The 14,590-nt window shown below is 37.6% G+C and overlaps 2 protein-coding genes and 2 long non-coding RNA genes across 4 annotated transcripts in view; 2 read left to right on the plus strand and 2 right to left on the minus strand.

The window, feature by feature from the left end:
- Nucleotides 1–1,095, plus strand: part of LOC103505797 (M-phase inducer phosphatase-like) — an 81,843-nt gene extending 80,748 nt beyond the window's left edge. The window contains exon 11 of the mRNA XM_026821029.1: nt 757–1,095. Within this exon, the coding sequence (XP_026676830.1) occupies nt 757–1,015 (259 nt within the window). The 3' untranslated portion in view covers nt 1,016–1,095. The remainder of the gene's footprint in view (nt 1–756) is intronic.
- A 2,823-nt stretch (nt 1,096–3,918) lies between these two features.
- On the minus strand, nt 3,919–7,089 carry LOC113465998. Its single transcript, XR_003390553.1, has 2 exons — nt 6,869–7,089; nt 3,919–4,339 (listed from the first exon to the last, which is right to left on the minus strand). It is a non-coding gene; the product is annotated as an uncharacterized LOC113465998 (long non-coding RNA).
- A 1,260-nt stretch (nt 7,090–8,349) lies between these two features.
- Nucleotides 8,350–8,860, plus strand: LOC113465999. The gene is made up of 2 exons (XR_003390554.1): nt 8,350–8,718; nt 8,803–8,860. It is a non-coding gene; the product is annotated as an uncharacterized LOC113465999 (long non-coding RNA).
- Nucleotides 8,861–9,474: 614 nt separating this feature from the next.
- Nucleotides 9,475–14,590, minus strand: part of LOC103505800 — a 28,021-nt gene continuing 22,905 nt past the window's right edge. Inside the window, exons 3-6 of the mRNA XM_026821036.1 lie at nt 12,799–12,897; nt 11,275–11,537; nt 10,882–11,069; nt 9,475–9,961 (exon numbers count right to left, since the gene is read on the minus strand). Of these exons, the coding sequence (XP_026676837.1) occupies nt 9,600–9,961; nt 10,882–11,069; nt 11,275–11,537; nt 12,799–12,897 (912 nt within the window). The 3' untranslated portion in view covers nt 9,475–9,599. The remainder of the gene's footprint in view (nt 9,962–10,881; nt 11,070–11,274; nt 11,538–12,798; nt 12,898–14,590) is intronic.

Consider the following 14,590-nt stretch of genomic DNA (forward strand, 5'->3'; position numbering starts at 1 on the left):
TTATGATAGACTCATTAATTTTATTTTAGTTCAAATAATTAAGGAAGAGAGAGCTAAGTGTTCAAGTGGTTCAAAATATAGTCCAGTTATTCTGACTCCATTACTTCTAGTGGTGAAGGAATTATGAATGCTTGTCACAAATGTCGTTCCCCGCTTAATTAACTACGCTAAGTTTTATGACCTGACTTGGACTCGAACCACCAACCCTTAGGTTCAAAGTCCACCGTGCTAAACACTATACCACTGAGGTTGGTTCCTACCTAGTGGTGTCTAATATACACGGCAAATCTAAAAGTCTATAGAATGAATAGAAGCGAATACAAATCTCATCATGTATAGCGAAATCTACAAATCTAAAAGAGAAGCGAATACAAATCTCATCATGTATAGCGAAATCTGTGGTCTACGCTGCCCATTCCGTGAATGCTGGATTTCCGACACGACCAGAATCCATCGCGCAAATCTCATTTCATTCCGGAGGCGTTCTCTACCAGCGAAATCTGTGATTTACGCTGCCCATTCCGTGAATGCTGGATTTCCGACACGACCAGAATCCATCGCGCAAATCTCATTTCATTCCGGAGGCGTTCTCTACCACCTAACCCTTGCAGCTCTATTATTATTTGGTCAAATTCTCAAATAATGAGGATAAAATTTCATTCTTGGGCTGGGATCGAATCCCTGTTTACCAGACAAGCGTCTTGACCACTACGCCACCGAGGTAGTTAACTAATCTCCTCTTCTCTCTTCCTTCAGATCGCGATATCTCCGCAGTGAAGACCGAGCACACAACGCTTACCCTACGCTAGATTATCCTGAGATGTATCTACTCAACGGTGGATATAAACAGTTCTACGCTCAACACCAGGACCTGTGTGAGGGTGGCTACCTCCCCATGGCAGATCCAGGCTACAAGTCTGACTTCCAGACATTTCGCAGTAAATCCAAGACATGGTCCTGTGATTATAAAGCCAACAAGTCACTCAGCAAGCCCAGGAAACGACTTGGTATCTAAACTCTCATAGGGAGATACCTACTAACTACATGGACTGTGAGGAGAAACTCTAGGAAACCGGGATCCTCCCTAGCCCAGCCGAACCTCTTGGAGAATTTTATTTAAGAAGGCTACACTGAGAAAAAATAGTGATACCACAAGTTTTACGAGACTTGGGGTGGAATAACTCTATTTTTGTGTTATTTCCCCTAATTTAAGATGTTGGAAAGCTATATTATAGATTCGAGCTTCCTGACACAGAGTTCTGAAACCCATGCACTCAATTGGGCTTCCGACACCCTAGTTTTTTTTCTCAGAAACTTGATACCACAAGTTTTACGAGACTTGGGGTGGAATAACTCTATTTTTGTGTTATTTCCCCTAATTTAAGATGTTGGAATGCTATATTATAGATTCGAGCTTCCTGACACAGAGTTCTGAAACCCATGCACTCAATTGGGCTTCCGACACCCTAGTTTTTTTTCTCAGTGGACCCAAGGAAGGCTTAACCCTTCTTGCTTAAAAATCTTCAATTCGGTGTTGGGTTATAAAGTTGTTGTTCAGTACAGTGTTGCCAGTGAGATAGACCATAGCTTCGTTTGGTAGTCAGGCTCCTAGCAGCACACACTGTACAAAACATAACACCGGGTCTACCAGCTCATAATTACCTACTTGTTTAACTTCTGAGCATGCGCAGAGACTACTCACACTGAGAAAAAATAGTGATACGACAAGTTTTACGAGACTTGGGGTGGAATAACTCTATTTTTGTGTTATTTCCCCTAATTTAAGATGTTGGAATGCTATTATAGATTCGAGCTTCCTGACACAGAGTTCTGAAACCCATGCACTCAATTGGGCTTCCGACACCCTAGTTTTTTTTCTCAGTGGATATTGTTTTATCTTTTGACAAATAACATGAATAACGTTAGACATGAATAAAAGGCACGTCCCATTTCTCACTTGATGCTAATGTTGACATTTATGACATTGCTGTCAGACCTGACCTAATACAATGGATTGGGAAGTCAAAACTTAACAACGTGACATATAGAGTAACATTTTTTTATGACAGTCTGGCCTACTTATTGAAAACTTTTATCAATGTCAATGTTGAATATACAAACAATGCATACTTCGGCTGGGATTGAACCCGCGTCCTCCTGTTTACCGGGCGAGTGTCTTGAGCATTACGCCACCAATGGAGGTGGTTTCCTGTTTAAATCTGCGAGCCTAGTTAGTAGCGCGTCTGCCTTGTAAGCGCAAGGTCGCGAGTTCGATTCCCGCCCGGGGCAGATTTTGTCCTTAACAGATAGGGTTCGTTCTCGGAACTACTAGTCTTCTCCCCTGTCTTCCTTTTCTCTGTGCTTTCGGTACGATAGGAGGTCACAGTTCCCTCTATCAAAACTCTTGAAAAAAAAATCTATAATATCTGTATTCAATGTATTCGGCTATCCACTCAAATAACTAACAGCGTTTCTCATATTTCTTTGTTGCAGGCCGGACTACTCAGATGTAGTGAGCCTCATAATTACCTACTTGTTTAACTTCTGAGCATGCGCAGAGACTACTCAGATGTAGTGAGCCTCATAATTACCTACTTGTTTAACTTCTGAGCATGCACAGAGACTACTCAGATGTACCTAGTGTTCAATCATACTCACAGGTTAATACTAGTAACTATAACGGAAATCCGGCTGTAAAAGACCAAAAGTTTCCAACACATTTCACAATGGAAAAATTCTCAGAATACAAAGTTTCCCTAGATTTCATCTCACAGTGTCACTGTTCATGATTTTGTTTGTCATAGAAATTTGTTTAGTTGCAATTTTTTTAATCTACTTAATTATTTTAATTTATGCTTAGACAATTTTTTTATTTCCAAACACTAAAAAAATGTACTGCTATTTTATTTTCTGGGAAAGTTTAGTAAAGACTTCGTTTTTATAGTATTAATTTGAATTTAGATTACATTTTCTTAGTTGTTCCTTTCTCAAGTTGCAGAGCTCTTCTGAAGGAGTCCCTCCTCTCAATAATTTAGTTTTTGTTTGGATCTCGATTGTAACCACTCTTCTGTTTCGCCCTCAGGTTTGCAGAGCCAGCAGGCCTCGCCCCCCGCAGGTCCAGCACGTTAGAATTCTCCCCCCAGTCTAGTAGGTCGAACTTCACCATGGCATCTTCACCTACCTCCTCATTCTGTCGGAACCTCTCCAACTTCTCCGATCTGAGTGATGAGGGATTCATGGATTTCTATTCTAGTTCTAGCAAATTGGTGAGTGTACTGTGTGCTTTTTATTAACTAGAAGCTGCTCCTATATTGGACTCGGATTCAATGTGGATATTATTTTCACGTGTTCCACTCGAATGTCCTGTAGGCAATGTAATTTAAATGAGTGTTCCCACTATACACGACACGATTTTTTTTTTTTTTTTTTTTTTTTTTTGATCATACTCAAAGGTTAATACTCGTAATTATAACGGAAGTCCGGCTGTAAAAGACCAAAGGTTTCCAACACATTTCACAATGGAAAAATCCTCAGGATACAAAGTTTCCCTAGATTTCATCTCACAGTGTCACTGTTCATGATTTTGTTTGTCATAGAAATTTGTTTAGTTGCAATTTTTTTAATCTACTTAATTATTTTAATTTATGCTTAGACAATTTTTTTATTTCCAAACACTAAAAAAAATGTACTGCTATTTTATTTTCTGGGAAAGTTTAGTAAAGACTTCGTTTTTATAGTATTAATTTGAATTTAGATTACATTTTCTGTTCGCTTCACTAATGGAGAAAGAGAATCAAATTCAAATGAGAACTATTTATGATACAAATGCCAAAAAAGAATTTAAAAATCCATTCGCAAACGTATATTTTTAGCTGAGTCAAAGATTTTTCGGAGCAAAACTCATGTACTGCTATTTTATTTTCTGGGAAAGTTTAGTAAAGACTTCGTTTTTATAGTATTAATTTGAATTTAGATTACATTTTCTGTTCGCTTCACTAATGGAGAAAGAGAATCAAATTCAAATGAGAACTAGTTATGATACAAATGCCAAAAAAGAATTTAAAAATCCATTCGCAAACGTATATTTTTAGCTGAGTCAAAGATTTTTCGGAGCAAAACTCTGAAGATGTTGCCTTTATCCTCTTTCCTGTGATTCTGGTTTTACATTTATATTTATAATTTTATCTCCTTGACAATCTCAATGTTGTAAGTTCAAATCCTGCGGAATGGTAACTTCTCCTGTCGACATATTATTCTACTCTCTCAATCTTCATTCACAATACTGTGATGTATTCTATATTGAATAGTGCAATGTTTTCAATAATCATATTAGAACAATCTCTGTTGTCAGGACTATTGTACTAAAAAGAGACATATTGCCAGTCTGACTAGCTTGGAGAGTAAGCGCTAGGTCGCGGGTTCAATTCCCGCCCGGGGCGGATTTTATCCTAAACGGATAAGGTTCGTTCTCGGAACGGCTGACTTTCTCCTATCCTATCCTTCTTCTCTATTCGATTTCGGGACGATAACACCTTAGCAGTTAGTTACAGTTCCGTTCACTCTTTCAAACCTCTTGGAAAAAGGAAGAAGAAAATGAAAATACTGGTTGTTTGGGCTGTTTTGTGTGTATTTCCCTTGGATATTTCATCTAATTCCAATGTCTCATGTTCTATTTCAGCTGACTTGGATCTCAATATTGTTATAGCCTCTAGAGCTCTAAAAAGAGACATATTGCCAGCCTGACTAGCTTGGAGAGTAAGCGCTAGGTCGCGGGTTCAATTCCCGCCCGGGGCGGATTTTATCCTGGACGGATAAGGTTCGTTCTCGGAACGGCTGACTTTGTCCTATCCTATCCTTCTTCTCTATTCGATTTCGGGACGATAACACCTTAGCAGTTACAGTTCCGTTCACTCTGTCAAACCTCTTGGAAAAAAGAAGAAGAAAAATGAAAATACTGGGTGTTTGGGCTGTTTTGTGTGTATTTCCCCTGGATATTTCATCTTATTCCAATGTCTCATGTTCTATTTCAGCTGACTTGGATCTCAATCTGATAGGAGACTTTAGCAAACAATTCATCTTACCTCTAGTACCGTTGTTATAGCCTCTAGAGCTCTAAAAAGAGACATATTGCCAGCCTGATTAGCTTGGAGAGTAAGCGCTAGGTCGCGGGTTCAATTCCCGCCCGGGGCGGATTTTATCCTAAACGGATAAGGTTCGTTCTCGGAACGTATCCTAAACAGATAAGGTTCGTTCTCGGAACGGCTGGTTTTGCTCTTATCCTGTTCCGGGACGTTGGTACAGTTACCCCACCAAACTTTTTGTTTTCTGTTGTAGCATATAAAAGTTACTATATCTTCTTTTGAGCATAATTTTTGAGTTAACCAACCTCAATATGTAGCAGATATCGGAACAGGGGGGGTTAGTTGTAATAGACGGACCTGATTAAAAACAACCATAGCATAAAATTAAAACACGGGAAAATGTATAAATATTTTTTCTCTTTTAATTAGTTATGACTGGCAGTTGAAATGTAATTTATTCAGCAGTAAAGATACAATACAGAGGTATTATCAGACTATAACTAGATACATTGGTACAATACCTACCAGATAATTACAGGAATATTGCAAGCTAATGTGAGAATCTAACGTGCCTATCACAAGAATTATTAACAGAGTGTAGGTATCTACTTACTACCCAAGTGTCCTAAGTGAAATTACCTACTGATATTTGAATTTACTAGCAGCCTTATCCGGAAAAAGGAAGGCAACTATAACTAGGCTGGATAATCTCAGTCTAATCGACTAATCATATCCATCGATAATTCTTATTATAGCGATTAGCGCATACCTATCTTACAGTCAGAAGGAACAACAGGGAGGAGAGAGAGAGTGAAAACTGATTAGTGGATGTGTCAATATACCAAATTCCTAATAATGAGAGGAGACTGAAAGATCTGCTGTGCATATTTTAATTTAGTAGGATCCACCCCTCTCTCCCCCAACTCATGGTAAATGCATATGGATAAGAATGAATTTTTATGATCACCAGGAGATTCAGGGACATTCTTTCAACTATATCTAGGTTAATTTACTAGCAGCCTTATCCGGAAAAGGAAGGCAGTGTAATTTATACTCTTTCCATAAGGGAAGCAATCCAATAACTGTTGAAGTCATATCAAGCTTTCATGTCTAGCCCCCTTTTCACTAGGATTTCAACTCCAAGGAATAGACAGCAGTACGTGTTATCCTAGTCAGGAGGTTCCAGGCTCTGCTGTGGACACACTAATGCGGGGGTTGATGGTGCATGGTATATGGTCCTTTTGTTGTGGACCCGCACTTACACTGTTACACCTACACTCCTAGTTATTTCAATGTGACAGCTCGTATTATTATCCAGAATATCATCAGATAGTTTAACACACTCCTGTGATCTGAGTCCTAGTATATCTTGACGTCGTGTGGACATATATTGAATAGTGCAATGTTTTCAATAATCATATTAGAACAACCTCTGTTGTCACAGGAATTAACTGTTTTTTGTAAGGGTTTGTGACTTCCATTGGGAGAGATTTTATTTTCGTTCGTTTTAGATCTAGTTTTTTTTTATTATTTTTGTTTTGGGAAATTAATTTTCTTGCTTAACCTTTTTCATAGTTGAAAGAAGAAAAGAGTTCCATTTGTGTTGATTGTTCAAATTGGCGAAAGTCAGCTAAAGTATGAATTGATATAGTAAAACGAAAAAATAAATATTGTAAATACCTGTTGGGTTTCATGTACACTTCTTCAAATTTATTATTTTTGTACAATTTGTGTTTTCTCTGTTTTGTTTTGATTTTTATAAAATTTATCTGAAATTCCTCTTGTACATTTGTTGTCACAGGAATTAACTGTTATTTTTTGTAAGGGTTTGTGATTTCCATTGGGAGAGATTTTATTTTCGTTCGTTTTAGATCTAGTTTTTTTTATTATTATTTTGTTTTGGGAAATTAATTTTCTTGTTTAACCTTTTTCATAGTTGAAAGAAGAAAAGAGTTCCATTTGTGTTGATTGTTCAAATTGGCGAAAGTCAGCTAAAGTATGAATTGATACAATACTGTGATGTATTCTATATTGAATAGTGCAATGTTTTCAATAATCATATTAGAACAATCTTTGTTGTCACAGGAATTAACTGTTATTTTTTGTAAGGGTTTGTGATTTCCATTGGGAGAGATTTTATTTTCGTTCGTTTTAGATCTAGTTTTTTTTTTTATTATTATTTTGTTTTGGGAAATTAATTTTCTTGTTTAACCTTTTTCATAGTTGAAAGAAGAAAAGAGTTCCATTTGTGTTGATTGTTCAAATTGGCGAAAGTCAGCTAAAGTATGAATTGATATAGTAAAACAAAAAAATAAACAAATATTGTAAATACCTGTTGGGTTTCATGTACATTTCTTCAAATTTATTATTTTTGTACAATTTGTGTTTTCTCTGTTTTGTTTTGATTTTTATAAAATTTATCTGAAATTCCTCTTGTACATAATGTGAAGTTTCTTGTTGGTATTCTATTATATCAGAAAGTGTACTTCCCCTCTAGTTTGTAAGTAGGACTAAAAGAAATTCTATATTTTAGTAATGTTACAATAAATTATTTATCTGAATGAGTTCAATAATTATTATTCTCATGAAAAAGAAGCTTGGATTTATTTTAGCAACTTTGAATTTTATTAGGAAACATTACCTATCTCACTTATGAATTATTTAGAATGCGCTTTTAATATTGAGTTCAGTCAAGAGGTGAAGATTTTATTGATTTATTTTTATTAGGCTGAATAAAATCTTCACTTTTAAATAAACTTCTGAATTGATTGTAGGTTTACAATAAACTTTTAAACTTGAAATTAGACAGATGATTTCTTCGAGTCGTCTTTTAGGTCAACCAAGAATTTCAACTAAAAAATGGTAAATAATCCAATGGAAAAAAGATAATGAATATATAATAAAAACTAACAAAAATGAAAATTAGAATTAATTATTTTTTTACTGCCAGAAAAGAAGACTGAACGAAATTTTAGAATGATAGTAATAGAAACGACTGTTAATAAATTTATGATAACTTAGACTCATTAATTTTATTTTAGTTCAAATAATTAAGGAAGAGAGAGCTAAGTGTTCAAGTGGTTCAAAATATAGTCCAGTTATTCTGTGGTCTTTTTCCCCTTTCAGTTTCTTCTTCCAGTAGCTGAAATGTCTCTCTCAATTATTTCTGTGTTCATAAATAATATTATTTATGTATTTTAACATTAGATACCTTTACTACCTTCTTCTTTTTTCTTTCCTTCTTTCTCATTGTAATATTTCTTCTCTATGTTTTTAATTATTTCTGTGTTCATAAATAATAATATTTATGTATTTTAACATTAGATACCTTTACTACCTTCTTCTTTTTTCTTTCCTTCTTTCTCATTGTAATATTTCTTCTCTATGTTTAGTCGTATAGACCAGTGGCCATAGCAAATGTACGTACATTTTTATTTTATTTTTTCTATTCAACAAAATAACTCAAATAGGTATTTGAAAGTTAGGTTTTAACCCCATAATGTTTTTACATTTCCTATGGCAACTCTCTTTATTTTATAAGTCCAATGTTCATATAGTTTTGGTTTTTGATTCCGTGTGTATGTGTGTCTACATTATTATTTTCCTTTTCAGATTTTATTTATTTTTTATCTCCTAGGTTAATTCATTTCAAGATTCCGTGTGTATGTGTGTCTACATTATTATTTTCCTTTTCAGATTTTATTTATTTTTTATCTCCTAGGTTAATTCATTTCAATTTCGTCAGAAAAATAAATAAATGGAAATTTTAATAAAATGAACATACTTGGTTTTTGTTGGTTTCTTAACTTTGTATTTCAGTTTCATGCCTAGGTCGTGGGTTCGATTCCCGCCCGGGACGGATTTTATCCTAAACAGATAAGTTGAATTAGACCTGATTAAAAACAACCATAGCATAAAATTAAAACACGGGAAAATGTATAAATATTTTTCTCTTTTAATTAGTTATGACTGGCAGTTGAAATGTAATTTATTCAGCAGTAAAGATACAATACAGGGGTTACAGAGGTATTAACTAGATACATTGGTACAATACCTACCAGATAATTACAGGAATATTGCAAGCTAATGTGAGAATCTAACGTGCCTATCACAAGAATTATTAACAGAGTGTAGGTATCTGGTATCTACTTACTACCCAAGTGTCCTAAGTGAAATTACCTACTGATATTTGAATTTACTAGCAGCCTTATCCGGAAAAGGAAGGCAGTGTAATTTTATTCTCTTTCCACATGGGAAGCGATCCATCAACTGTTGAAGTCATATCAAGCTTTCATGTCTAGATTTCAACTCCAAGGAATAGACAGCAGTACGTGTTATCCTAGTCAGGAGGTTCCAGGCTCCGCTGTGGACACACACTAGTGCGAGGGCCCTTTTCACTAGGATTTCAACTCCAAGGAATAGACAGCAGTACGTGTTATCCTAGTCAGGAGGTTCCAGGCTCCGCTGTGGACACACACTAGTGCGAGGGTTTATGGTCCTTTTGTTGTGGACCCGCACTTACACTGTTACACCTACACTCCTAGTTATTTCAATGTGGCAGCTCGTATTATTATCCAGAATATCATCAGATAGTTTAACACACTCCTGTGATCTGAGTCCTAGTATATCTTGACGTCGTGTGGACAATGAGAACACATTACCATTGAGAACAAATGAGTTGATAGAGAACTTGAACCTGAACTGAGTCGCCACCCTAGGTTCTGCTTCCATCCACAGCCACATTGTGTTATGTCCTGATGTAAGATGCTTGGTGATATGCAGATAGAATGTGAACCCCATGGTATAGATACACACGAGGTCCAGGATAGGAAGATGAACCTGGACTTTACCTGACTTGGAATGGAATTGAACCAAAGGACCTGAGTGTCCATGACGACACACACAAGGTCCAGGATAGGAAGATGAACCTGGACTTTACCTGACTTGGAATGGAATTGAACCAAAGGACCTGAGTGTCCATGACGAGTCGTTTGTTTGTGCGCAAGCGTTTCTGCGCATTTTGACGTGAAATCTGACGTCACAACTTTTCGAACTTTTTCATTAGAACGGCAATTAAAAATTGAATTTTTGACCTTTTTTCCTAGGTACAGTAGGAAATTAGAAATGTAGGTACCTACCAACCTTTCTGGCGTTTCTACGCATTTTGACGTGAAATCTGACGTCACAACTTTTCGAACTTTTTCATTAGAACGGCAATTAAAAATTGAATTTTTGACCTTTTTAAAGTTACTTTTTTCCGAGTTTTGACCTCAGATTTGGATTTTTCACAACTTTTTACGTAAGAATCGACCTTTTATTAATTATTAATATTTTCCCAATTGCAACTCCTCCATTATTTTAATAGTACATGCTTAGGTACCTAGATATACCTACCTACCTATTCCTTCATTCCGAGTTTTGACCTCAGATTTGGATTTTTCACAACTTTTTACGTAAGAATGGACCTTTTATTAATATTAATATTTTCCCAATTGCAACTCCTCCATTATTTTAATAGTACATGCTTAGGTACCTAGATATACCTACCTACCTATTCCTTCATGCTTAGGTATAGTCTAATACTCACTAGCTATCTCTTTAATGATTTGACCGTTTTCCACACTTTCCCTTTAGGTTCATTGTTCTGATGGTTGCCTCATGTTGACTCATTCAATGATTTGTCACTATTATTACTTACTACCACTACCTACTGAACAATTTCTGATTTCACTATTCTCTCTCTCTCTCTCTCTCTCTCTCTCTCTCTCTCTCTCTCTCCCCCTTCCACACATCTTCTGACCTGAGTGTCCATGACGAATATGAGCCCCTAGCTCTGACTTGCGGAATAAACTACCGCATGTTTTACCATAAGGACAATAGTAGGCGGGTTCCTCTCCTGGTGTAACATCCTGGGCAGATGATTTATCTAGCTCTGTAGATTCTGCATCTATCTTCTCTATAGGAAGATCTTGTATCATGAGTGTCTCCGTCCTGATGTAACATCCTGGGCAGATGATTTATCTAACTCTGTAGATTCTGCATCGATCTTCTCTATAGGAAGATCTTGCATCATGAGTGTCTCCAGTGAGGTAGACTTGAGTCGAGACTTGAGTTGTACAGGAGGTTTCACACAGGTTGTATTATTCGTTTTACAGATAGTCTTCAGCTTGCTAGGTTTAGTTTGAGTGTCTCCAGTGAGGTAGATTTGAGTCGAGACTTGAGTTGTACAGGAGGTTTCACACAGGTTGTATTATTATTCGTTTTACAGATAGTCTTCAGCTTGCTAGGTTTAGTTTTAGTAAAGGTATTGGTGAGTAACGTATGTAGTTTATCAGCGAGGAGGCAGCGACCTTTGTTCCCAAGCGTAACGCGACAGATAGGACATTTCTCAGAGCGGGAACGGCAGTGACTACAGATGAGATGACCATTGTAACATTGTGTAACAGGAGGGGAGATGTTCTCCAGACAGACAGGACATTCTAGGAGTTGAATGACGGACTGAAGACAAACAGCCAGACGTTGCAGACTAAGAGGGGTAGGACCTTGACTTGATACCTGGAACAAGAGAGAGGGGAATGAAGGGTTAATATGTGGAGATAGAAAATAGGCGGGAAAAACATTTTTCTCATTTTCTGATGAACCAGCCATCTACTGTTAGCACGTTCACTGGAGTTAAGTAACGTGCGCGATTGACGGGTGTCTCAGCCTCATGAGGACACCTCAACAAGATCAGCCATCTACTGTTAGCACGTTCACTGGAGTTAAGTAACGTGCGCGATTGACGGGTGTCTCAGCCTCATGAGGACACCTCAACAAGACCAGCCATCTACTGTTAGCACGTTCACTGGAGTTAAGTAACGTGCGTGATTGACGGGTGTCTCAGCCTCATGAGGACACCTCAAGAACTAGTTTCTATTCCAACGCAAGAAACAGGATCTAAGAATACTAGATGAACTAGATCCCTAAATGGACTGGAAGAAAGTAGATCGAGGAAAACCAAGAATTGAAAACCGGCGCAAGAAACAGGATCTAAGAATTCTAGATGAACTAGATCCCTAAATGGACTGGAAGAAAGTAGATCGAGGAAAACCTAAACCACAACCTGTATGCTTTGAGGAAACTCTCACCACATTGCAAAATACAGATCCAGGTAGAAGTGTCTATCATTATCTTGTATGCTTTGAGGAAACTCTCACCACATTGCAAAATACAGATCCACAGGTAGAAGTGTCTATCATTATCACGATGAGACTAGGAAACTAAATAGTGTAGATAGCATTTTGATCTATGTACGTGCAGTCAGTATTCCACAGTGTTTTCCTGACATACATACCTATCAACACATGATAACAATCATCACAGACAATACATAATCAGTAACCATGGCAACCAATCTAATCGCCAAGCCATAATATGTAACAAAAGATTCCCCCCATCACATGGTGTATGTTACGAAACACGCCAGGTACTAGAATGTGTTATAAATAAACCTGTTGTCATGGATACCATTAATCGATCGGTTGCATGGATGATAGGTTTCCTATTCGATTTGAGAGGTTATGCAACTTGCCTTACAGCAGCGTATCCGCGAATCAAGATAATAACCGTGTTACAGTGAGCTCAGTAGTGTTATTATCTTATTATGCAGGGAAATGGTTATCAGTCAGTATCTATCAGCTTGATTCACTATCACTAATACCCATGGGAGAAGAGAGATGTTCTCCAGACAGACAGGACATTCCAGGAGTTGAATGACGGACTGAAGACAAACAGCCAGACGTTGCAGACTAAGAGGGGTAGGACCTTGACTCGATACCTGGAACAAGAGAGAGGGGAATGAAGGGTTAATATGAGGAGATAGAAAATAGGCGGGAAAAACATTTTTCTCATATTCCGATGAACCAGCCATCTACTGTTAGCACGTTCACTGGAGTTAAGTAACGTGCGCCATTGACGGGTGTCTCAGCCTCATGAGGACACCTCAACAAGAACTAGTTTCTATTCCACCGCCAGAAACAGGATCTAAGAATACTAGATGAACTAGATCCCTAAATGGACTGGAAGAAAGTAGATCGAGGAAAACCAAGAATTGAAAACCGACGCAAGAAACAGGATCTAAGAATTCTAGATGAACTAGATCCCTAAATGGACTGGAAGAAAGTAGATCGAGGAAAACCAAGAATTGAAAACCGTGGAAAACCTAAACCACAACCTGTATGCTTTGAGGAAACTCTCACCACATTGCAAAATACAGATCCAGGTAGAAGTGTCTATCATTATCACGATGAGACTAGGAAACTGGATAGTGTACCTAGATAGCAGTCAGTATTCCACAGTGTTTTCCTGACATACATACCTATCAACATATGATAACAATCATCACAGACAATACATAATCAGGATAGTGTTGATAGTAGTCAGTATTCCACAGTGTTTTCCTGACATACATACCTACCTATCAACACATGATAACAATCATCACAGACAATACATAATCAGTAACCATGGCAACCAATCTAATCGCCAAGCCATAATATGTAACAAAAGATTCCCCCCATCACATGGTGCATGTTACGAAACACACCAGGTACTAGAATGTGTTATAAATAAACCTGTTGTCATGGATACCATTAATCGATCGGTTGGTTACATGGATGATAGGTTCCTATTCGATTTGAGAGGTTATGCAACTTGCCTTACAGCAGCGTATCCGCGAATCAAGATAATAACCGTAGTGTTATTATCTTATTATGCAGGGAAATGGTTATCAGTCAGTATCTATCAGCTTGATTCACTATCACTAATACCCATGGGAGAAGGAACTAATACCTACCTATAATAACAGAACTACGAACTACCTAAGTACCTACAGACCAATTCATAAAAGAAGCCTGCGGCGCGGCGAAAGCACGTTCAATGCACCAATTCCCTATGGATCACTGAAGTTGAGCAACGTTGCGCGTGGTTAGTATCCGGATGGGTGACCATCTGAATTCTGGGCGTCCAAGGGAAAACCTCTAACTTGAAAGCGAAAAGTGAAAACCGTGAAAATTTCGCGTCAAACCAAGCTAGGAATTTTTTCAGTGTCAGATTTCTACCTGGAACTCCTAGAAGTCACCTAAGATTGGAAATTAAATAGAATCAATAGAATATTTTTCCCTAACATTATGACCATCTGGGCATTCGCGAGCTGCTGGCTTTTCCCGGGTGCACTTAGGGTAAGACCCCTATCACTTAAGACTACAGCAGCCAGTCTGGTTAGTTTGATGGGTAGAGCGTCTGTCTTGTAAGGGCTGGGTCGCGGCTTCGATTTCCGCCTGGGGTGGATTCTATATATAAGGTTCGTTCTTGGAACGGCTGGCTTTCTCCTATCCTGTCTTCCTTCTTTCTTCTATTTCGGGACGATGAGACCTTGGCAGTTACAGTTCCCTCTATTAAACCTCTTGTAGCCCTACTTACTGGGTGACATCATGGTTAACCTAGGTCTGTCAGACCGTCTGAAATACCCT

The sequence above is a fragment of the Diaphorina citri genome, unplaced genomic scaffold (genome assembly GCF_000475195.1).
Source record: "Diaphorina citri unplaced genomic scaffold, Diaci psyllid genome assembly version 1.1 scaffold195, whole genome shotgun sequence".
Classification (NCBI taxonomy): domain Eukaryota; kingdom Metazoa; phylum Arthropoda; class Insecta; order Hemiptera; family Psyllidae; genus Diaphorina; species Diaphorina citri.